Here is a 21,480-nt window from a genome sequence, read left to right on the forward strand (position 1 = left end):
GCGCTGTCCGTCACGTCGCCGGCGGGCGGGGGTACCCTCTCCCCCCTCGTCGTCTTCCCAGCCGCTGGGTTCCCAGAGTGCTCCGCGGCCGTGTGGAGCGAGGCCTTGTTCCCGCGTTGAGCCGCCGCCGCCGCCGCCACCTCCTCCTCAGCCTCAGCCTCCGCACCAGGCCCGGCCTCGCCGCGCCATGTCGGACTACAGCTCGGGAGGACCCCCGCCCGGGCCTCCGCCGCCCGCCGGCGGGGGCGGGGGAGCCGGAGGCGCCGGCGGAGGCCCTCCGCCGGGCCCAACGGGCGCGGGGGACCGCGGCGGCGGCGGCGGCCCGGGTGGAGGCTCGGCCGGAGGCCCCTCGCAGCCGCCGGGTGGCGGCGGCCCGGGGATCCGCAAGGACGCTTTCGCGGACGCGGTGCAGCGGGCCCGCCAGGTGAGGCGGCCGCGGGCTTGAGGGGCGCTGGGGGGGAGGGGGCGGGAGTCACGTGCGCGCGCGCGCGGGGTCGCGAGGGGGCGGTGCCCGGGACTGCCGTGGGGTCACATGGGTAGCCGGCTGGGGGCCTGTCCGGCAGGGGTCAGCTCCTCCCGGGGGGGGGGGGGAGCTACGTGGAGTCGGGGCGGCGTCGGGTCACCCAGAGCAGTTCCTGGGTGGGCCGGGGTCGCGGAGATCCAGGCCTCAACTTGGGGTGGTCCCTTCCGGCACATAGACTTGCCCCCCACTCTCAGAGGCCATGGATCTCCCCCACCCACCCCTTCTTGAATGTTGGGTCTTGCTTTGCGCACTGATTGTCCACATCAGAGCCAAGGGCCATGTTTTTGCCCCAACCTTGTCCCACGGGGGACCCTTTCCCTTTAAAAAAAAAAAAAGAAAAAACTCTGGAAAATGAAGAAGACCCTCTTTGGCGCCTGAGCCTTCAGGCCAGATGGGGAAGGTGGACACCCGCAGATGTTTTTGGGTAGTTTGAAAGTCAAGTGTGTCTTTGGGAAAGTGGGAGGGGGGGTCGTGCCATCGCCGCGTTTTGAGGCCCGATGACAGCATGAAAGGGGTCACGTGCTGCTGTGACTGACCTCAGTTCTACCGGCTTACTTTTCTCAGGCCTAGAGGGTTTGGGACCCTTAGGGAGAACTTTGCTGCGGGCTCAGGAAGTAGATGACTGGAGTGTGGCACCCTGGGCTTGTCCCCACGCCTCTGGGCTGGGGACTGGCTCCTCCCAAGGTGGGAGGACCCGTTAGGTGACCTCCCTCACTTCTTCCCAGTATGGCCTCCAGCTTCCTCACCACCAGCGTGGGGTAGGTTGGATGGAGCATTTGATCTGGTTGCTCCTCAAAATGTGTTTATTCTGTTGGGAATTGATTGAATGTGGGAGCTTGGTGCTATTATTTGGGGTGATACACCAAGCCCTCTATGGCCTGCCAAGATACAAGCTCTTCTCCTTTTTTTTCCCTCAGTGGAGTTGGAGAGAAAGATTCTGAGCATGGGCTCTGGGTCTCTAAAACACAGCTAGGTTGTGATCTGAAGTTTGTTTGCTGAATTGGGTGTGTCTGAAGTTGCTCTTCATGTATGTTAAACATATATGGTTTTGATGCTTATACCTTGTAATCCTAGCTATTCAGGAGGCTGAGATCTTAGGATGGAGGTTGGAAGCCAGCCCAGGCAGGAAAGTCTGTGACACGCTTATCTCCTGTTAGCCAGAAAAAAAAGTAGTGCCAAAGGGGTAGAGTACTAGCCTTAAGTGAAAAAGCTAAGCACCCAGGTCCTGAGTTCATACTAGCACACACGTATAGTGTGTTGCAAAGGGGGCTTTGTCTTAGTCACATGAGGGCTTTTTGGGTACAGAGATGCTGAGGGTGAGGAACTGGAAAAAGTTGTGTTCTAGCACCCCAAGAGTCAAGCTGGGAGAAGTTACTCGTGTAGAAAGCAGGGTCTGAAAGCTCTTGCTTCCTGAGGTAACCTCGGGTCCCCCTCTACAGGCCACCAAGCTGCTTCTTTCACCACTTAAAACAAAGTCAGTGCATTATGGGCGCTGTCATGCCAGTGCTTTCTCTGCAGATCCCACCAAGACAAGGAAAAGGGTGTTCCCAGTTACTTGGGAGAACTTTATGAAACTTTCATAAAAACTCCTTCCAGGATGCCTTCACCCCCAGCTCACTCTAAATCAAGGCATGCCACTCCTGGCCCTGCAGGCTCCAGGGAAGGTTTGGGGGACAGGTGTTTCTCTCTCATGGTCAACTCTTCTTTGCTTCCTACTTTCTCCAGATTGCAGCCAAAATTGGAGGCGATTCTGCTACAACTGTGAATAACAGCACTCCTGATTTTGGTTTTGGGGGCCAAAAGAGACAGCTGGAAGATGGAGGTAACTCCCAGCAGCCACTTTTAGTTTGGGAGGGAGAGCTGAGGTGCAGAGAGTACCAGTGTGAGGGAGACTGCTTGCAGAAAGCGTCAGCAGTCCTGGTCTTGTATTTTGTTCTCTCTGCCACCCTGACATATCCAGTGGCTGAGAAGGCAAAGTTGTAAGTTATAAGTTCCAAGATCATTCCTCCCCTCTAGGGACAGGCCCTAAGGCCAACCAGCATCAAGGGGGAGCCAGCTGCCTTTACCACTTGGAGGTTGTTCCTTGTAGAGTGTCACCCTGGGTGTTGGCGGCCCCACTGGGACTGCCCTCTGCCACCCCCAGCTCTGTGCCGATGCTGGGGTGGGGACATGTGGCAACAGCCAGACGGGTGGGTGGTGCTGCATCTGACACCCTCTATCATCCACAGACCAGCCGGAGAGCAAGAAGCTGGCTTCCCAGGGAGACTGTAAGTCCAGACTGTGCCTATGACAGCTTTGTGGTCTTGGGGGAGGGAGGGAGGGTCAGGAGCTGGAAGTTTAGAGTAGGTAGCTCTGCTTTGGGGAGGCTTGTGTTCCCGGTAATACATGAGTTTTAGAGATCTAGAGCCCCCTGGATTTGAGGCTGCATGCACTTTTGTTGTTGTTGTTGGTTATGGGACTTGAACTCTGGGCCTGGATGCTCTCCCTGAGCTCTTCAGCTCAAGGCAAGGGCCCTATAACTTGAGCCACAGGGCCACTTCTGGTTTTCTGGTGGTTAATTAGAGATAAGAGTCTCAGACTTTTCTGCCCAAGCTGGCTTTGAACTGTGATCCTCAGATCTCAGCCTCCTGAGTAGCTAGGATTATAGGCATGAGCCACCTGCATATTTCTCTCTCTCTCTTTCTCTCTTTTTCTCTCACTTTCTCTCTCTTTCTCTCTCTCTCTCTCTCTGTCAGTTGTAGGGCTTGAACTGAGGACTGGGGCACTATTCCTGAGCTCTCTTGCTCAAGGCTAGCACTCTACCACTTTGAGTCATAGCTCCACTTCCGGTTTTCTAGTCATTAATTGGAGATAATAGTCTCATAAGCTTGGCTGCCCCACTGGCTTTGGCTGTTTGTTTGTTTGGTTGTCAGTTGTGGGTCTTGAACTCTAGGCCTGAGTGCTATCCATCAGCTCTTCAGCTCAAGGCAAGCACTCTACCACTTGAGCCACAGTGCCATTTTCGGTTTTCTGAGTGATTTATTGGAGATGAGTATCACGGACTTTCCTGCCCAGACTGGCTTTGAACCGTGATCCTCAGATCTCAGCCTCCTGAGTAGCTAGGATTACAAGTGTGAGCCACCAATACCCAGCTTTTTAAAAATTTTTTTTGTACTGGGGATCGAACCCAGGACATTGAACTTACCAATAAGCTACATCCTAGCCTGCCCTACTGGCTTTAAATTGCAATCCTTACGTCTCAGCCTCCTGAGTAGCCAGGGTTACAGGCCTGAACCACCAGTGTCTGGCCTGCATGCACCTTTTTTTCTTTTCCCCCCAATCCTGGGCTTGAAGTTAAGGCCTGGGCACTGTTCCTGAATTTCTTTTGCTCAAGACGCTAGCCATTTGCTACAGCACCACTTTTGGTTTTTTTCTAAGGAATTGAACCCAGGGCTTTATGCATGCTAGGTAAGCACTCTACCACTAAGCCACAGTCCCAGGCCCTGCATGCACTTTTGAGGGAGGCCTCCAGTGGCCATCAGGACTGTGGGTAATAAGTGCCAGTTGCCCCTGGTGTGGGCATGGGGTGTATGGACAAGAGCTAAGCTGGTCTTTTGGGATTTCTCTCTGCAGCCATCAGTTCGCAGCTGGGACCCATCCACCCTCCCCCAAGGTAACTGAGCTGCTCATGGGGCTCTTGGCTGTCTCTGCCACACCATGCAGTTGTCTCCCAACTGACAGGCCAGGCATACCCAACCAGCAAGTCCAGGAAGCTATCAGGGTCTACTCAGCAGCTGTTTATGACACAGTGGTGCTGCTGATGTTGCTGCCCCTGGACTGGGTTGCTCAGACATACAGACTGCCTCTCAGGCTGAGGGTTGGCATGGTCTGGGGGGGGGGGGGTCTCTGCCACTTTACCACATCAGGTGCACATGTAAACCTGTCAGGTTGTGGGGAAGGCCAGTGGGAAACTCACATACAGTTGGGGGTATTGTATCCTGCTTCAGGAGGTGAGAAGAGCAGGCCCTGGGCCTTGGGCCCCAGTGTAGGAAGCTGGGTATTCAGCTAGAAGCATGGAGGGCAGGAGGGAGCTTGCACCCTGTGCTCAGGGTGACTTGCAGCATCTCTTTCAGGACTTCAATGACAGAAGAGTACAGGGTCCCAGACGGCATGGTGGGCCTAAGTGAGTGCTGGTCCCTTTGGGCCCCATGGGGCTTCTGTGCTCTGCCCTCCAGGGAGCTGTGGGAGGGCTGCCAATGGAGACCCCCAGTCTAGTCTCCTGAGTTCCAGACCTCCTCAGCCCATATCTGCATTTCTTCTGTCTACTAGTCATTGGCAGAGGAGGCGAACAGATCAACAAAATCCAGCAGGACTCGGGCTGCAAAGTGCAGATCTCTCCAGGTATGGGGAACAAGCGTCCTGCTTGACACCTGCTGGCACTGTCACTGATTCATGTTTACTGGGCTCAAAACAGAGTACACCACTAGGTGTGACAGGGAGCGAAGGTCCCCTTTCCCCAAATTGAATCGCCCACAAGGAAGAATTGGATGAGGTGACCATGTGGCTGCTTTGTCTAAAGCACCGTCATGGTGGCTGAGATGTGGGTGGCTGGAAGTTCATGGGCACCTGGGCAGGGAATGGAGTAGGGCAAGGTCTTGGTCCTCTTTTTTTTTTTATGCTAGTCCTGGGACTTGTACACAGGCTCTGGGCACTGTCCCTGAGCTGCTTTTGCTCAAGACTAGAACTCTACCACTTGAGCCACAGCACCACTTTTGGTTTTCTCTGTTTATGTGGTACTGAGGAATCAAACCCAGGATGTTGTGCATGTTAGGCAAGCACTCTGCCACTGAGCCACATTCCAAGCCCTTGGTCTTGGTCCTTATTGAATCTGTCTTTTCTTCCACCTATCTTTTCCCAGTGAGTAACCTGAGGGTGGGGAGGTAGTGGCCACAGGCTGTCTGGAAGCTTCCTCATCTCCACACTTGTCTTTGGTCACTGTCTCCTCTTCTCTGCAGACAGTGGTGGCTTACCTGAGCGCAGTGTGTCCTTGACGGGAGCCCCTGAGTCTGTCCAGTAAGTGCCTGGCTGCACCTTGGTGACTTGGGGAGCAGGCAGAAGCCCTCTTTCCTTCAGGAATTGGGAGTGACACCGCCACGTGTCCTTCACTCCTGCCCTCTGCAGAGAGCTGTGCGCACAGGTTGATGCCTGAGAATGCCAACGTCTGCCAAAGCTCCAGGCTGAACAGTCCCCCATGCCAGGCCTCCTCTTTGGCGTCTGCCCCATACACTGGTTGGGGCCCCCTCCCCTTCAAGCTGGGGTTCATCTGTTTCTGCAAGTGGTAGCAGCAGCCTGTCCTTCCCTCTCCAGGAAAGCGAAGATGATGCTGGATGACATTGTGTCTCGGGGTCGTGGGGGCCCCCCAGGACAGTTCCACGACAATGCCAATGGGGGCCAGAATGGCACCGTGCAGGAGATCATGATTCCTGCTGGCAAGGCTGGCCTGGTCATCGGCAAAGGCGGGGAGACGATTAAGCAGCTGCAGGTGACGGATTGGCACTCCACTGTCCCCACCCCGGTCCCCTCCAGCTCGAGAGTCCCAGGAGAGCCTGGCCCTCATGGTTGCCATTGGTTATCCAGGAGCGTGCCGGGGTGAAGATGATTTTAATTCAGGACGGGTCCCAGAACACCAATGTGGACAAGCCTCTCCGGATCATTGGGGATCCATACAAAGTGCAGGTGAGCTCTGGGGGTGGCCACTGATCCTGGAGGGCTGCCTAAGGCTCTACAGGGTGAGCAGGCACCAGCCTTGAGGTCAGCCCTGTCTATTCCACGAGGTGTCTTCCCTTTCTTGCTTGGAGTCTGGGGCTTCCTGTCCACTAGGGAGCAGGTGCAAAACTGCACAGAGGTGTGGCGTTGCACTGAGGCCCTGGGCCCAGGCTGGGACTGGGAGGCCAGGCACCCGGGCAGCCGGACTGCAACATGCTGACCAGATCCCTGTGCATGCAGCAAGCCTGTGAGATGGTAATGGACATCCTCCGTGAACGAGAGCAGGGTGGCTTCGGGGACCGCACGGAGTACGGCTCTCGCATCGGTGGAGGCATTGACGTGAGTAGAGGGCAGGGAGGGTGCAGCCAAGCTGCAGGCAAAGCTTGCTGACCCTGCGCCTCCCCAACTCCCAGGTGCCAGTGCCCAGGCATTCTGTTGGAGTGGTCATCGGCCGGAGTGGAGAAATGATCAAGAAGATCCAGAATGATGCCGGGGTGCGGATACAGTTCAAGCAAGGTGAGGTCCCTATGCCTGGCTTGTGTGTCTTATCTGAAGGTCGGGTAGAAGCAATGTGCCACAGGCAGGCTGCAGTCCATAGGAAAGGCCCAGCCATCAGATCATCCACTGGGAGACCACCGGTCCCCACCAAATGTTCCTCCCCAAGTTGGGCTAACCTCAGGTCTGGGCAGGGGACCAGTGCTGTTGAGAGTGCTTGCTGGAAAGTCCGGAGACGACAGCTCAGCTAGCTCTGAGCCTGAAAGGCAGGAAGGGGCCTCAGCTGCTGCCCTGCTGCCCTTCCACCGTGGGACAAGGGGGTTCAGGGCACAGCATGATGGCAGACCTCAGAGGCACCTGTGGCTTGGCAGTGTTTCCCCGGGGTGCCAGCCCAGAGGCTGGGAGTTCTGCTTTTAAATCAATCTCTGCTCTCTCGGTGTTGGCCGCAGATGATGGGACGGGACCCGAGAAGATTGCTCACATCATGGGCCCCCCAGAGCGCTGTGAGCATGCGGCCCGGATCATCAACGACCTCCTCCAGAGCCTCCGGGTGGGTGGTCTGGGGGTGCTGCCTGGGCTGGTGATGCCCAGCCCTCCTGGGGACATCCGGGGCCAGGTTGGCTTCCTGCTTCAGTCCTCATTCTCCCTGTTCAACAGAGCGGTCCTCCAGGCCCTCCTGGGGGTCCTGGCATGCCCCCTGGGGGCCGTGGCCGAGGAAGAGGCCAAGGCAACTGGGGGCCCCCTGGTGGAGAGATGACCTTCTCTATTCCCACCCACAAGTGTGGGTTGGTCATTGGCCGAGGTGAGTTCCCCTCCCCCAACCCCACCCCCAACCCCCATTGCCCCTCATTCCTGCTCTCCCCTCACTGGCTGTGGCCCTGCAGGTGGTGAGAATGTGAAAGCCATCAACCAGCAGACGGGCGCCTTTGTGGAGATCTCCCGGCAACTGCCCCCCAATGGGGACCCCAACTTCAAACTCTTCATTATCCGCGGCTCACCTCAGCAGATTGACCACGCCAAGCAGCTCATTGAGGAGAAGATTGAGGTGGGCTCCTGGCCAGGAACCTGCGACCCCATTTCCCTGCACGCTGCCACCCTACTCACATCCTTGCTTCATCCTCCAGGGTCCCCTCTGCCCAGTCGGACCAGGTCCCGGGGGACCAGGCCCTGCAGGCCCCATGGGCCCCTTCAACCCAGGGCCCTTCAACCAGGGGCCACCAGGGGCCCCTCCACAGTGAGTACTCCTGACTTGGCGGGGGAGGGAGCTGGGCCCACTCCCATATCCCACCACGCATGGGATAGGTGGGGCCATACAGCACCTCACAAGCTCCCTATGTCTCCCACAGCGCCGGCGGACCCCCTCCTCACCAGTACCCACCCCAAGGCTGGGGCAACACCTACCCCCAGTGGCAGCCCCCCGCTCCTCATGACCCCAGTAAGTGTGAGAGCCCCTGGGGAGGCTGGGCCATGCTCCCAGGCCTCCCTCACCACCAGTTGCCTTCGTGCAGACAAGGCAGCTGCCGCCGCCGCCGACCCCAATGCCGCCTGGGCCGCCTACTACTCGCACTACTACCAGCAGCCCCCCGGGCCCGTGCCCGGCCCCGCGCCCGCACCCGCTGCCCCACCTGCGCAAGGGGAGCCCCCGCAGCCCCCACCTGCAGGCCAGTCCGACTACACCAAGGCCTGGGAGGAGTACTACAAGAAGATGGGTGAGTGCCGCAGGGAGGCCCCCTGCCCTGACCTTCCACCCCACGCTATCCTGGGGTACCCTGATCCTCTGCCCCACTCCTTCCCAACCCTGACCCTCCACTGCACTCCACCCCCCAGGCCAACAGCCACAGCAGCCTGGAGCCCCGCCACAGCAGGACTACACCAAGGCCTGGGAGGAGTACTACAAGAAGCAGGGTAGGCCAGGGGCTCCCCAGGCGTGGGGCACAGCGGGCAGGGGGGAGCTCTCTGCTCATTCACCTCTGCTTTCCACACCACAGCCCAAGTGGCCACCGGAGGGGGTCCCGGAGCACCCCCTGGCTCCCAGCCGGACTACAGCGCTGCCTGGGCTGAGTATTACAGACAGCAGGCCGCGTACTACGGACAGACCCCCGGCCCCGGCGGCCCCCAGCCGCCCCCCACCCAGCAGGGACAGCAGCAGGCAAGTGGGAATTGCCACCCTCCTCCTCCTCCTTTCTCCTTCCAACCCCCGGCCACCGTCCATCCTGCCTTAGTGGGTAGCGCCGGAAACCCCTTCCCCTGCGGGGTGTGCCCTTGATGCCTGCAGCGGGCGTGTGGCCAGAGTCTCCGGAGCGCCCCGCGCCCGCCGCCCGCCCGCCCGCTGCCGCCGCCGGGAAGCGCTCGCTGGGTCCAGAGGCTCACGGAGGAGGCTCCTCGCCAGCTGCTCGTTCCTGTGTGACTGTCGCCACGCTGGGGGAGCGCGAAGCACGCACAGGTGGAACTTGAGAACTGGTGGGTAGTCCTGGGTGGGACCGGCAGGCAGCTCCCATGGCGTCCCGCCCGCTGCCGGCCACTCGAGTCTGCCCACTTGGGAAGAAATTTTTTTTTTCCTCTCCCCTTCTCCACATCACTTTTTGGGGTTTTGTTCTTTTTATTCCTTTATTTTTTAAAAACCACGACCTTTATCCCCCACGTCCAAGTGACTGCGTGTGCGGGCTGCTGGCTCTGTGCGGGCTGCCTGGCCACCGCGCCCTCGCGTGCTCGCCTCTGTGTCCTGGTCCTGTCTGTGAAGTGGGCATGGCGACCGATGCCACTTTCCAACCTACCTCACAGGGGTGTTGTGGGGACACCATGATCTGACTGTTGATGTGTGATGCGCCGAGCCGCCAGCACCCCCCTTCCCGCCCCCTCCTCACTCCTGCTTCTCTCTTCTGCCTTTCCTCCTCCTCCTCCTCCTCTTCCTCTTCCTCTTCCTCTTCCTCCAGGCAGCAGTCTGACTTGAGAGTCCTGAGAGGCTAGACAGTGGCAGGCCTCAGCCTCAGCCTGGGCCGCACAGGCTTGGAGGGGCTTCCTGGCTCCTCCTGGAGGTCCAGCTCTTCACCCAGGCCCGCTGCCCCTCCCGTAGTGACCAATTCCTGTCTCTCCCCTCTCCACAGGCTCAATGAATCGAATGAATGTGAACTTCTTCATCTGTGAAAATCTTTTATTTTTTTTTTCTCCATTTTGTTCTGTTTGGGGGCTTTTTTTTGTTTGTGTTTTTCCTTGGTTTGTTTGGTGAGCGCGATGGCTGCCTGGGGTGCTGGGGGCCCCTGTGAGGGGCCAGCTCTCACACCCCAGCGTCCGCATCCTCTTCCTTTCAAAATTGGGATTCTTCATGTTGAGCCAGCCTTAGAAAATAGCGAGAACTAAAAATCTCTGCCAAAAAAAAAAAAAACTTTAAAAATTAAAAACACAAAGCAGAACAAAACCTATTAAATGATATATATATATATAAATCTCTATCCCCCAGCCTTCCCAAAACAGCCTCTCCTGAGGGTAAAGTGATTCGTTTTCTCCCAACTGCCCGTGGCCCTCTTGTTTTTAAAATAAACTTTCAAAAAGGAAAAAAAAAAAAGTCACTTGCTATTTCTTTTTCATTTTTCTCTCTTTTTTTTTTTTTTTTTTTTATTTTTTTTTAGTTAGAGTTGAACATTCCTTGGACCAGGTGTGGGTATGGCAGACCCCCTCCCCCCTTCCCTCGCTCCTCCCTCCCCACCCACACCCGCCCCCGCCCAGGACTGGTCTGCTCTCTTGTCTTTTCATCTGTTCCAGAGGAGATAACTAGAAACAAAATGAACAAAACAAACAAAAAAAAAATTGTATGGCAGTTTTTACTTTTTATCGCTCGTTTTTAACTTCACAAATAAATAATAACAAAACCTCCCTGTGTCTGCCACGAGTACTGTCTCTCTCTCTCTCTCCCTCCTCTCTGCAGACTTTTGAAGCTGATATTTGTTCTTTATAGATGTTGTTTAAAAGAGAAAAAAAAAAGCCTGATGATGGTGTTGATTGGAAATTTAGAAGCTTTGTGTTGTGTGTGGGTTTTCTTTGTTTTTTAAAAAAAAACAAACTAGCTTTCTGCAGGCAGGCACATTGCTTTTATCCCTCCCCTTTTTGTTAAATAAAGTGCTTTATTTTAAAACACTGCATGCTGGCTGCAGTTGTGTATTGAGAACCAGGCGAAGGACGAGGCTTTGCGGATGGCAGGAGTGGGGCATGGGTCCACGAGTGCCCTCCTGTGTGGAGAAGGGCAGGGCTGTCTCTACTCCCCTTGGTTCCCTCTGGGAACCTGGGGAGTCAGACACCTAGGCGGGTCCCCTGGGCCAGGTTCCTATGGCACAGCCTCTGGAGAGAACAACTGTGCACCGGGCTTTGACTATATTGCCAATCAATGTTTAGGCCTGGCCTCTGCCCAGTTGGGTGAGGTCCAGGGTGGGCAGCTGGGATGGAGGGCAGCCCTGGCCTCCACAGTCAGGGGCCAAACAGCAGACAGTGGGCCACCACTGCCTCTAGGAGGCACTGTCATACCTGCTAGGTACCTGCTCTTGTGGATCCCCTTGGGAGCCATCATTGCTCCAGGGTGGAGCTGAGCCGGCCCACCTGGCTCACTGCAGACTGTCAATGACCAAACAGCACTTGGCAAAAATGTTCTCTGGAGCCTCTTCTGCCAAGATCTGGGGAAGGGGGGAGGTCAGGCAGGGTCAGGAGGCATCCCATTAGGGACACTGCCTTCTCTGCCCATGTAGGTTTTGGGACAAGGACCACTCAGGAGCCAGGAGATGGAAGAATCCCCACCATCTTTCCTGGCTGAAAGTGGGGGCTTGGGTCTCCGCCCTACCCTGTATCCACTACTTGGAGCCCACTGTGGTGGTTAGGGCTCAGAGCCCCCTACAATGAAGAAACGGGGCCACCCCACCCCACCCCACCCCACAGTACTAGTTCGGGAACCAAGCCCAACTCCAAGGGACACACATTTCGCAGCAGGTTTTTCTGCTGGTAGAAGGTGAGGACAGGCTGGCACAGGGTATAGTGCGTCTCCAGGCGCTTGCGGATGGCCAGCTCCGAGTTGTCTACCCGCTGCTCCACCTGGCTCTGGAGCAATGTCCGCTGCACCATGGTCTCCATAGAGCAGTCAAACATGATGACCATATCTGGGGCCCGGCCCACCTAGGCATGAACAAGGCTCTGAGTGAGAAGGGGCCCTGCCAGCACCTGGCAGAGACTGGGAACAAAACTCAGGCCTCCCTGGTCCAGTGTTTTGGTTCCTTTTTGTCAGTCATGGGGGCTTGACCTTAGGGCTTGGGTGCTGTCCCTAAGCTCTTTTGCTCAAAGCTAAGTGCTCTACACCTTTGAGCCACAATGCCATTTCTGGTCTTCTGGTGGTTAACTGGAGATGAGAATCTCATAGACTTTTCCTGCCCAGGCTGGCTTTGAACTGCACCCTCAAATCTCCGCTGCCTGAGTAGCTAGGATTCCAGGCATGAGCCACTGGCCCCCATCTCCCTCCCCACCCTGGCTTTATTTTCTAGTTTAAGTTCTCCTCGTTTTCTTTCCAGTCCTGAGGTTTGAACACACTGGATTCAACTTAGAAATACAAATTGAAATTTTTTTGCCCCAAATATTTTGGATCAGAGATTGAGAATCCTGGAATAAGGTATTGAGGCTAATACAGGTTCATCTCAACCAAGTGGGTTTCAGGTCAGGAAGGAGTCTTATATGATCTATTGCTTTAACCCAGAAGTAAAGAAGCAGCTATCTGACCATCTGCAGACACAGAAAGGGCAAGTGACAACATTAAGCACAAATTCATTTTATAAAAAGCAATTTCCAAGAAACACTGCCAGGAATTGCTAAGTATTTTCTCAGTCAGTACCTTAACCAGGAACCTTACTTTCTAATCTTGTCACTTTTAGTTATTTTTGCCGTGCAGGAGGAACCCAGGGCTTCCTGCACCGCAGGCAGGTGCTCACCACTGAGTTCCAAACCTGCTCCACTCTCGTACCTCTGGCTTGTTGGGATGGGAGTTAGCTAAAGTGGCCAGATTTCAAAAAAGAAATCAGAACAGACCAGGTATGGTGGATCGCACTCATCCCAGTTACTCAGAAGATGAAATAAGAAGGATCTTGGTTCCAGACCAGCCCAGGCAAAAAAGTTACCCTATCTGCACAATAAAGCTTTGTACTCAAGGGGGAGGGGGGGCGGTGGTATATGATTGTGATCCCATCTATACAGGAGAAGATAGGAAGTTCGGATTGCTGTCCAAGTCTACCCCAGACAAAAGCAAAGACCCATCTGAAAACAGCAAGCAGGGTAAGGACATAAGTGTTTGAGCAGGGCTAGGAAGAGGGCTCAGCGGTAGAGCGCTTGCCTTACATGCCTGAGGCCCTGGGTTCGATTCCTCAGCACCACATAAGCAAAAAGAAAAAAAAAGCCGGAAGTGGTGCTGTGGCTCAAGTGGTAGACTGCTAGCCTTGAGCTGAAGAGCTGAGGGACAGCACCCAGGCCCAGAGTTCAGGCCCCACGACCGGACCCAAAAACCAAAAAAAAAAAAACCCAAAGTAAGTGTTTGAGCAGCTTAACAAGTGAGAGGTCCTGAATTTAAACCTCAGTGCCACCAAAATGAAACAAAATCTAAGGAGCCAGGCACCAGCGATTCACACTAGTGACTCAGGAGGCTGAGATCTGAGGATCACAGCCCAGGCAAGACACATGTTGGTGAGACTTTTTTTTTTTTTTTGAGGGGGGGTGGGTCATGAGGCTTGAACTCTGGGCCTGGGTGCTGTCCCTCAGCTCTTCAGCTCAAGGCGAGCGCTCTACCACTTGAGCCACAGCGCCACTTCCAGTTTTCTAGTGGTTTATTGGAGATAAGAGTGTTACGGACATTACTGCCTGGACTGGCTTTGAACTGTGATCCTCAGATCTCAGCCTCTGGTGTAGCTAGGATTACAGGTGCGAGCCACCAGTGCTGGCTTGGTGAGACTCTTATCTCCAATACAGAAAAAAAGAAAAGAAAGAAGAAAGAAGGAGAGAAAAGAAAGAAAAAGAAAGAGGAGGGGAAGGAAGGAAGGAAGGAAGGAAGGAAGGAAGGAAGGAAGGAAGGAAGGAAGGAAGGAAGGAAGGAAGGAAGGAAAAGGAAATGAAAGGGAAAGGCAAGGCAAGGCTGGGAAGGTGGCTCAGTGGTAGAGTGCTTGCCTAGTATGCATGAAGCCCTGGGCACCAGTGGCTCTCACCTTCACACCTGTAATTCCTAGCCAACCCAAGCAGGAATGTCCGTGAGACTTTTTTTTTTTTTGGGTCCGGTCATGGTGCCTGAACTCTGGGCCTGGGCGCTGTCCCTCAGCTCTTCAGCTCAAGGCTAGCGCTCTACCACTTGAGCCACAGCGCCACTTCTGGTTTTTTTTTTCTTTTTGTTTATGTGGTACTGAGGAATCGAACCCAGGGCCTCAGGCATGCAAGGCAAGCACTCTACCACTGAGCCAACTTCCCAGCCCATCCGTGAGACTCTTATCTCCAGTGAACCACCAGAAAATCAGAACTGGTGCTGTGGCTCAAGTGGTAGAGCACTTGCCTTGAGCTGAAGAGCTGAGGGACAGTGCCCAGGCTCAGAGTTCAGACAGACCAAAAAAAAAAAAATCTCAGGGACGTTCCTGTTTGGGCTCTCTTTGAGCTGTGATCCTCAGATCTCAGCCACTAGAGGAGCTAGGATTACAGGTATAAGCCACTGGTGCCCAGCAACTTTTTATGATTTTATCAATACCGGGGCTTCAACTCAGGTCCTGGATGCTGTCCCTTTTGCCCAAGGCTGGTGCTCTACCACTTGAGCCACAGCTCCACTTCCAGCCTTTTTTTTGCCAGATAACTGAAGCTAAGAGATCTAAACTTTTCTGCCCCGGTTAGTTTGGAACTGAGATCCTCAGCTCTCAGCCTCCTGAGTAGCTAGAATTACAGGCATGAGCCACCAGCACCCAGTATCAATTTTATGAAAGGACCTCTCTGGACACCTAGACAGTGACCTGCTCCCCTGGGATTGCTGGGGTCCTGCTTAGAGATTGTGCAATGAGGAAAAGCTGGCCCAGGAGGCTAAGTGGGTGCCACAAGTGGCCACTGCTTTTGGCTTCAGTGGCCCCCTGACCACACAATATTTACTTTCAGAATTTATGGTCCACATTCCCGTTTAGTGGTGTACCTCAAACCTCCCTGCATCTCTGGGGATAGAAACGACCGGCTTGGCAGCATAAGGCCTACCCATCCCCGAATAACAGCAACCTGAACCTCCCTAGCCCTTTTCTCCACACTCTTCATGGGAGAACTCATCTTCTGGAAAGTTCTGTGGGCTCCCACCATTTTTACAGAAGGATGGAGAGGCTACGTCCCAGGTCACAAGGTGTGTGGGGGTGGGGATGGGGAGGGGAGGGAGAAGAGGCAGTCACAAGAGTGAGACCCTGACAGGATGAGGCCCCTTCCCAAGGCCCAGGCTTCAACCCCTCTACAGATGACAAGGGCAATGGAGGGGGGGCATTCCCCCTTTACAGCCCACCCCACCTGCTTCTCGAACCTCAACTGCTTCTCACAGAGTAAACAGTTCACCCACCAGACACCAGGAAAAGGCTAGGAAGACACTGAAATAACTCCCTCCCACCCTCAGAGAGCTCCTGAGTTCCTCTCCCAGTTCTGGAAGATCCTAATCACCTCTTCCCCCACCCCCTGGGGTTTGAACCCAGGGCCCCCTGCATGCTAGGCAAGAATTCGACCACTGAGTCACATCCTCAGCCCTTTTGGCCTGAATTTAGGGCCTAAATGCTGTCCTTGAGCTCTTTTTGCTCAAGGTGAGTGCTCTACCACTTTGAGCCACAGCTCTATTTCTGGCTTTCTGGTGGCTAATTGGAGCTAAGACTCTCATGGGGACTTTTCTGCTCAGGATGGATTTGAACCAAGATCCTCAGCTTCCTGTGTAGCTAGGATTACAGTTGTGAAGGTCCAGCTCTTTTTTTTTTTTAATTAATTTTTATTTTGAGACAGCATCTTACTAAATTGCCCAAGCTGGCTTTGACCTTGCAATTCTCCTGCTTCAACCTCCCAAGTAATGAGAATTACCAGTGTGTACTACCATACCCACCCAACTAGGCATTCTTTTTGTGAATGTATGTGCCAATTCTGGGGCTTGGATTCAGGGCTTGGTCACTGTCCCCGATTTTTAGTCAAGACTAGCACTCTACCATTTGAGCCACAGCTCTACTTCCAGCTTTTGGGAAGTCATTTATTAGAGATAAGAGCCTCACAGACTCCTGACCAGACTGGCTTTGAACCACAGTCCTCACACCTCAGCCTCCCAAGTAGCCAGGATTACAGGTGTGAACCACCGGTGCCTGACCTGAGACTGTTCTTTTTTTTTTTTTTTTTCTTTTTTTCTTTTTTCAGTCCTGGGGCTTGAACTCAGGGTCTGGGCTGTGTCCTTGGGCCTCTCTGTGCTCAAGGATAGCATTCTACCACTTGAGCTACAGCACCACTTCCGGCCTTTTCTGTGTATGTGGTACTGAAGAATCAAACCTAGCGCTTCATGCTTGCTAGGCAAGCACTCTACCCAGCCCCCTAAGACTGCTCCATCTCCCTCATCATCCCTTCACCCCTCCAATCTGTGCAGCGTGGCCTTGCCCCAGTTGGAGACAGGGATGCCTCCCGGGGACACTCGGGGTCACTCACAATGCGCTCAAACTCCTTAGCCTGCATCAACTCCCGGGGAAAGCCATCAATGAGGAAGCCCCGGCTCTGAGGCCGGGACAGCATGTTGTCGCTGACCATATCTAGGATGAAACCCTGTGAACAAAAGAAATGAGTTGAGGACTGGGAAGGTGGCTCAGTGATAGAATACTTGCCTCGTATATATTAGGCTTTGGGTTTAATACCTCAGCACCACATTAGCAGAAAAAGCCAGAAGTGGCGCTGTGGCTCAAGTGGTAGAGCACTAGCCTTGAGCTGAAGAGCTGAGGGACAGCGCCCAGGCCCAGAGTTCAAGCCCTGTGACCAACAAAAACAAAAACAAAAAAAGAAAGATAGGGGTTGAGTCCGGGGCAGGGGGACTACTTTCTTTCTTTTTATGCCTGTACTGTGGCTCGAACTTGCTCATCTTGCTTGCTTGCTCGCTCACAGCTGGTGCTCTACCACATAAGCCATTCCTCCAGCCCTGCTATTTTGCTTCTTACATTGGAAGTAAGTAACTTGTAGTCTTTTCTACCCAGAAAGAAAATCCTGGTATCTCAGTAAGCCAGGAGTATAGGTGTGAGCCACCAGTATAGGAAAGAGCAGGTGTGTGTGTGTGTGTGTGTGTGTGTGTGTGTGTGTGTGTGTGTGTGTGTGTGGTTCTTTTGGTATTGGGGGCTGGGCACTGTCCCTGAGCTCTTTTTGCTCAAAGCTTTTTTTTTTTTTTGCATTAAGAGTATGATGTATTTATTTTTTTAAAGGCCCAGTACAAAAAATGGTTGAGGAGGGCTGGGAAGGTGGCTCAGTGGTAGAGCACTTGCCTTGCATGCATGAGGTCCTGGGTTCGATTCCTCAGCACCACATAAACAGAAAAAGCTGGAAGTGGCGCTGTGGCTCAAGTGGTAGAGCGCTAGCCTTGAGCTGAAGAGCTGAGGGACAGCGCCTAGGTCCAGAGTTCAGGTCCCACGTCCAGCAAAAAAAAAAAATGGTTGAGGAAAATGACATTTTAACAAAATATACATCCGTTTGCTCAAAGCTTTTGCTCTACCACTTTGAGCCACAGCTCCAATTCTGGTTTTCTGGTGGTTTATTGGAGATAAGAGGTTCATAGGAAGTGGTGCTGTAGCTCAAGTTGTAGAGTGCTAGCCTTGAGCTGAAGAGCTGAGGGACAGCGCCCAGGCCCAGAGTTCAAGCCCCACAACCGACAAAAACAAACAAACAAAAAGAAAAGAGGGGGCTGGGAAGGTGGCTCAGTAGTAGAGCACTTGCCTTGAATGCATGAGGTCCTGGGTTCGATTCCTCAGTACCACATAAGCAAAAAGAAAAAAAAAAGCCAGAAGTGGCACTGAGGCTCAAGTGGTAGAGCGCTAGCCTTGAGCTGAAGAGCTGAGGGAGGGACAGCGCCCAGGCCCAGAGTTCAGGCCCCACAACCGGACCAAAAAAAAGAAAAAAAAAAAAGAAAAGAGGTTCACAGACTTTCCTGTCCCAGGCTGGCTTTGAACAGTGAATCCTCAAATCTCAGTTGGCTGAGTAGCTAGGATTACATGCATGAGCATCAGTGTCCAGTGGAAAAGGCAGTGTCTACAATGATCATTTATTTATTCCTCACTCCGGACTGTAGGGCAGACTAATGCCATTCTGTGCCTGATATGCCTTAGATTATTGCTATTTTGTGGGGTTGGGAATGGAACCCAGGGCTTTGTGCATACCAGGCCATTGCTAGTCATTAAACCTCTCCCCAGATAACTTTTCTTTTTTTTTTTTTTTTTTTGCCAGTCCTGGGGCTTGAACTCAGGGACTGAGCACTGTCCCTGAGCTTCTTTTGCTCTACCACTTGAGCCACAGTGCTACTTCCAGCTTCTTCTGTGTATGTGGTACTGAGGAATCAAACCAGGGTTTCATGCATGCTAGGCAAGCACTCTACCACTAAGTCACGTTCCCTTCCCCTCCAAGTAACTTTTCTACTTATTCATTTCCAGGTAACTCAGAGGACTGGGTCCCATGTCCATGCTGGGTTCTGCTGGATAGTTAATATGGCATTGTTCAGGGGTAACAAGGGATTCTGGGCCTGGGCGCTGTCCCTCAGCTCCTCAGCTCAAGGTGAGTGCTCTACCACTTGAGCCACAATCCCACTTCTGGTTTTCTGTGTGGTTTATTGGAGATAAGAGTCTCATGGACTTTTCCTGCTGGGTCTGGCTTTGAACCGTGATCCTCAGATCTCAGCCTCCTTCTATTGGATAAATCGATAGCTAGTTAGCTAGATAGCTATCTAGCTAGCTAGCTAGAATAGATAGATAAGCTCTGGGGATCTGGAGAGCTGATTCTACCAGCTAATTAAAAAAAACAAAACTAAAAAGCTATTTATAAGCTAGTGCAGGTGATTCACTCCTGTAATCCTAGCTACTCAGGACACTGACATTTGAGAATCATAGTTTGAAGCCAGTCCATCCAGGAAAGTTCATGAGATTCTTTAGCTCTGATAAATTATCAAAAAGTCAGAAACAGAGCTGTAGCTCAAGTGGTAGAAGTCCAGGGACAGTGCCCAGGCCCAGGGCAAGCCGGACACTGGTGGCTCATATCTGTTATCCGAACTATTCAAGAGTTTAAGATCTGAGGATCATGGCTCAAAGCCAGCGTAGACAGGAAAGTCCATGAGACTTATCTCCAATAAACCACCAGAAAACTGGAAGTGGCGCTGTGGTTCAAAATGGTAGAACAATAGTCGAGTAAGAAAGCTCAGGGAGGGGCTGGGAAGGTGGCTTAGTGATAGAGTACTTGTTTTGCATGCGTGAGGCCCTGGTTTTTGATTCCTCGGCACCACATAAATAGGAAAAGCCAGAATTATCTGGGTGCTGGTGGCTCATGCCTACCTACTTAGGAGGCTGAGATCTGAGGATCACAGTTCAAAGCCAGCTGGGGCAGGAAAGTCCCTGAGACTCTTATCTCCAATAAACCACTCAGAAAACCGGAAGTGGCACTGTGGCTCATTTGGTAGAGTGCTAGCCTTGAGCTGAAGAGCTGAGGGACTGTGCCTAGGCCCAGAGTTCAAGCCCTACAACCGGCCAAAAAAAAAAAAAAAAAAGTTCAGGGACAGCACCAGGCCTTGAGTTGAAGCCCCAATGATCAACAACAACAAAAAGTGCTATACATTCATTTATTTTACAGACAGGCTCTCCTTCTGTAACCCAAGCTGTACTAGAACTTGAGGTTCTCCTACTTTTACTTCCCAGATTCTGGGATTACGAATGTGTACTACCGTGTCCAGTTTTTATATTGTAGCCTTTGGAAGTGATCTTTTCTTTTCCAGTAAGAAAAAAGAAGCATGGTGCAACTCCATGGTAAAGTACAGAGCCCTGGCCTTTCCAACCCGCCACCCATCTCCCCCGTTGCCTGTGACTCACCGTGGGCACCAGAAGCCCCTTCATCATGATGTCACGGATCTGCCGGCCCTGTTGGGTGCTTTTTTGGGCTTCCTGCCTCAGAAGCTGGCCCAGTCCCACATGGCTGAAGCCATATTTGATGGCCATATTCTTGCACTGGGTTCCTTTCCCACAGCCTGGGCCACCCACCACGAAGATAATCAGGGGGGACTTGAGGATGTCTGTGGTGTTGAGGGAGGGGAAGAAGGAGGGGGGGGAAGCGCCTGATCCTGATGGAACCCCATCCACAGGCTAGCGTGCATCTAGACCGCCCTCCTTCTCCCCCGTGGTGTTCGTCCTGTTCCTGAACTTGCCAAACTCAATCCTCAGTCTTCTCTTGGTGTTTTCTCTACACCAGGGAAATCCCTGCATGCCTGTTTCTTCCTTTCTCTGTTGGTGCCATCTCTGTGTATCCTCTGCTTGGCCTCTTTCTTTCTTTCTTTTTCTTTTTTTTCTTTCCTTGTCCTAGGGCTTTAACTTGGGGCTTTAACTCAAGGCCTGGGCTCTGTCCATGAGCTTCTTTTGCTCAAGGGGAGGACTCTACTGCTTGAGCAACAGTGCTACTAATAGCATTTTCTGAGTATTTATTGGCGATGACTCACCGTCTTTTCTGCCCTGGCTGGCTCTGAACCATGATCCTTAGATCTCAGCCTCCTGAGTAGCTAGGATGGTGGTGTGAGCTACTGGCGCCCGGCTATCCTGTGCTCTTACTCTGTCTCAGAACTCTGAAACCCAAGAGGGCCAGGACTAGGACTATTTCTCAGTCATCTATGTGCCTGAAAGGGGGATAAATGTCACTGCTGGGAGTATTTCATGGCCCAATATTTGTGTCTTGGTTCCTTTTCTCTTTGTTGAGTCTATGCCAACTCCTATGCATCCCTTCATGCCTAATGAAGCCTCTTCCTTCTCCTTTTTTTTTTCTGGTTGTGGGGCCTGAACTCTGGGTCTGGCACTGTCCCTCAGCTCTTCAGCTCAAAGCTAGAGCTCTACCACTTGAGCCACAGTGCCACTTCCATCTTTTTCTGCTTATGTGGTGCTGAGGAATCAAACCCAGGGCCTCATGCATGCAAGGCAAGCACTCTACCACTGAGCCACCTTCCCAGCCCCTTTGCTTCTTCCTTATGCCCTCAGAGCCCACTGCACTTCTCCTGAACCCTAATGAGATACAGATCTCGTTTTCTGACTGTCTCTGCTACACTGTAATCTTCAAGAAATTAGAGAGCTGATTTGAGGGCCCAGAAAGCAGCAGGTGCTCAACTGGGTCCAACCTAATTAATGACAGGCAGAAGCAGCAGCAAGCACAATTGTGGGGCTGTGCACATACCTAGATGGAGGGGATACCTGCCAGCCACTCCCACCACATTACCCTTCTCCTGGGGCTTCAAGGGTCTGCCCATGTGGGGCAGCTTGGAAGTGCACAGACCCATCAGGCCAGCAGCCCTGGGCGTGGTCCCAAGCCATCTCCACCAGGCCCTGACTTCTCCAGAGGATCTGCTCCATGTCACAATAGTCCCCACCTCAGGCTTTTTTGTTTGTTTGTTTTGTTTTCTTGTAACGGTCCCGGGCCTTGAACTAAGGGCCACTGGAGTCACGGCTTTTTGCTGGCTAATTGGA

At 53.3% G+C, this 21,480-nt stretch overlaps 2 protein-coding genes across 3 annotated transcripts; one reads left to right on the forward strand and one right to left on the reverse strand.

The window, feature by feature from the left end:
- Window positions 1–61: 61 nt before the first annotated feature.
- LOC122122725 (KH-type splicing regulatory protein) lies at window positions 62–10,897 on the forward strand. Of its 2 annotated transcripts, XM_042697048.1 has the most exons (20): window positions 62–424; window positions 2,249–2,345; window positions 2,752–2,790; window positions 4,136–4,175; window positions 4,636–4,685; window positions 4,832–4,903; window positions 5,518–5,575; window positions 5,870–6,044; window positions 6,140–6,238; window positions 6,509–6,607; window positions 6,682–6,784; window positions 7,213–7,313; window positions 7,421–7,565; window positions 7,648–7,808; window positions 7,888–7,997; window positions 8,110–8,198; window positions 8,272–8,472; window positions 8,591–8,668; window positions 8,752–8,912; window positions 9,868–10,897. In XM_042697048.1, the coding sequence occupies exons 1-20, from the start codon at window positions 188–190 to the stop codon at window positions 9,874–9,876; spliced, it is 2,124 nt and encodes a 707-aa protein (XP_042552982.1). In that variant the 5' UTR covers window positions 62–187; the 3' UTR covers window positions 9,877–10,897. The 2 variants fall into 2 exon arrangements, with proteins under 2 accessions (XP_042552982.1, XP_042552981.1); XM_042697047.1 differs by having other exon boundaries at window positions 8,752–10,897.
- Window positions 10,898–11,355: 458 nt separating this feature from the next.
- LOC122122708 (adenylate kinase isoenzyme 1) lies at window positions 11,356–21,343 on the reverse strand. Its single transcript, XM_042697020.1, has 4 exons — window positions 21,233–21,343; window positions 19,849–20,048; window positions 11,723–11,917; window positions 11,356–11,424 (listed from the first exon to the last, which is right to left on the reverse strand). Exons 1-4 carry the CDS (start codon window positions 21,291–21,293, stop codon window positions 11,356–11,358), a joined length of 525 nt encoding a protein of 174 aa, XP_042552954.1. The 5' UTR covers window positions 21,294–21,343.
- Window positions 21,344–21,480: the final 137 nt, after the last annotated feature.

This window comes from Dipodomys spectabilis, unplaced genomic scaffold (assembly GCF_019054845.1).
Source record: "Dipodomys spectabilis isolate Male_0828 unplaced genomic scaffold, ASM1905484v1 ptg000215l, whole genome shotgun sequence".
Taxonomy (NCBI): Eukaryota; Metazoa; Chordata; class Mammalia; order Rodentia; family Heteromyidae; genus Dipodomys; species Dipodomys spectabilis.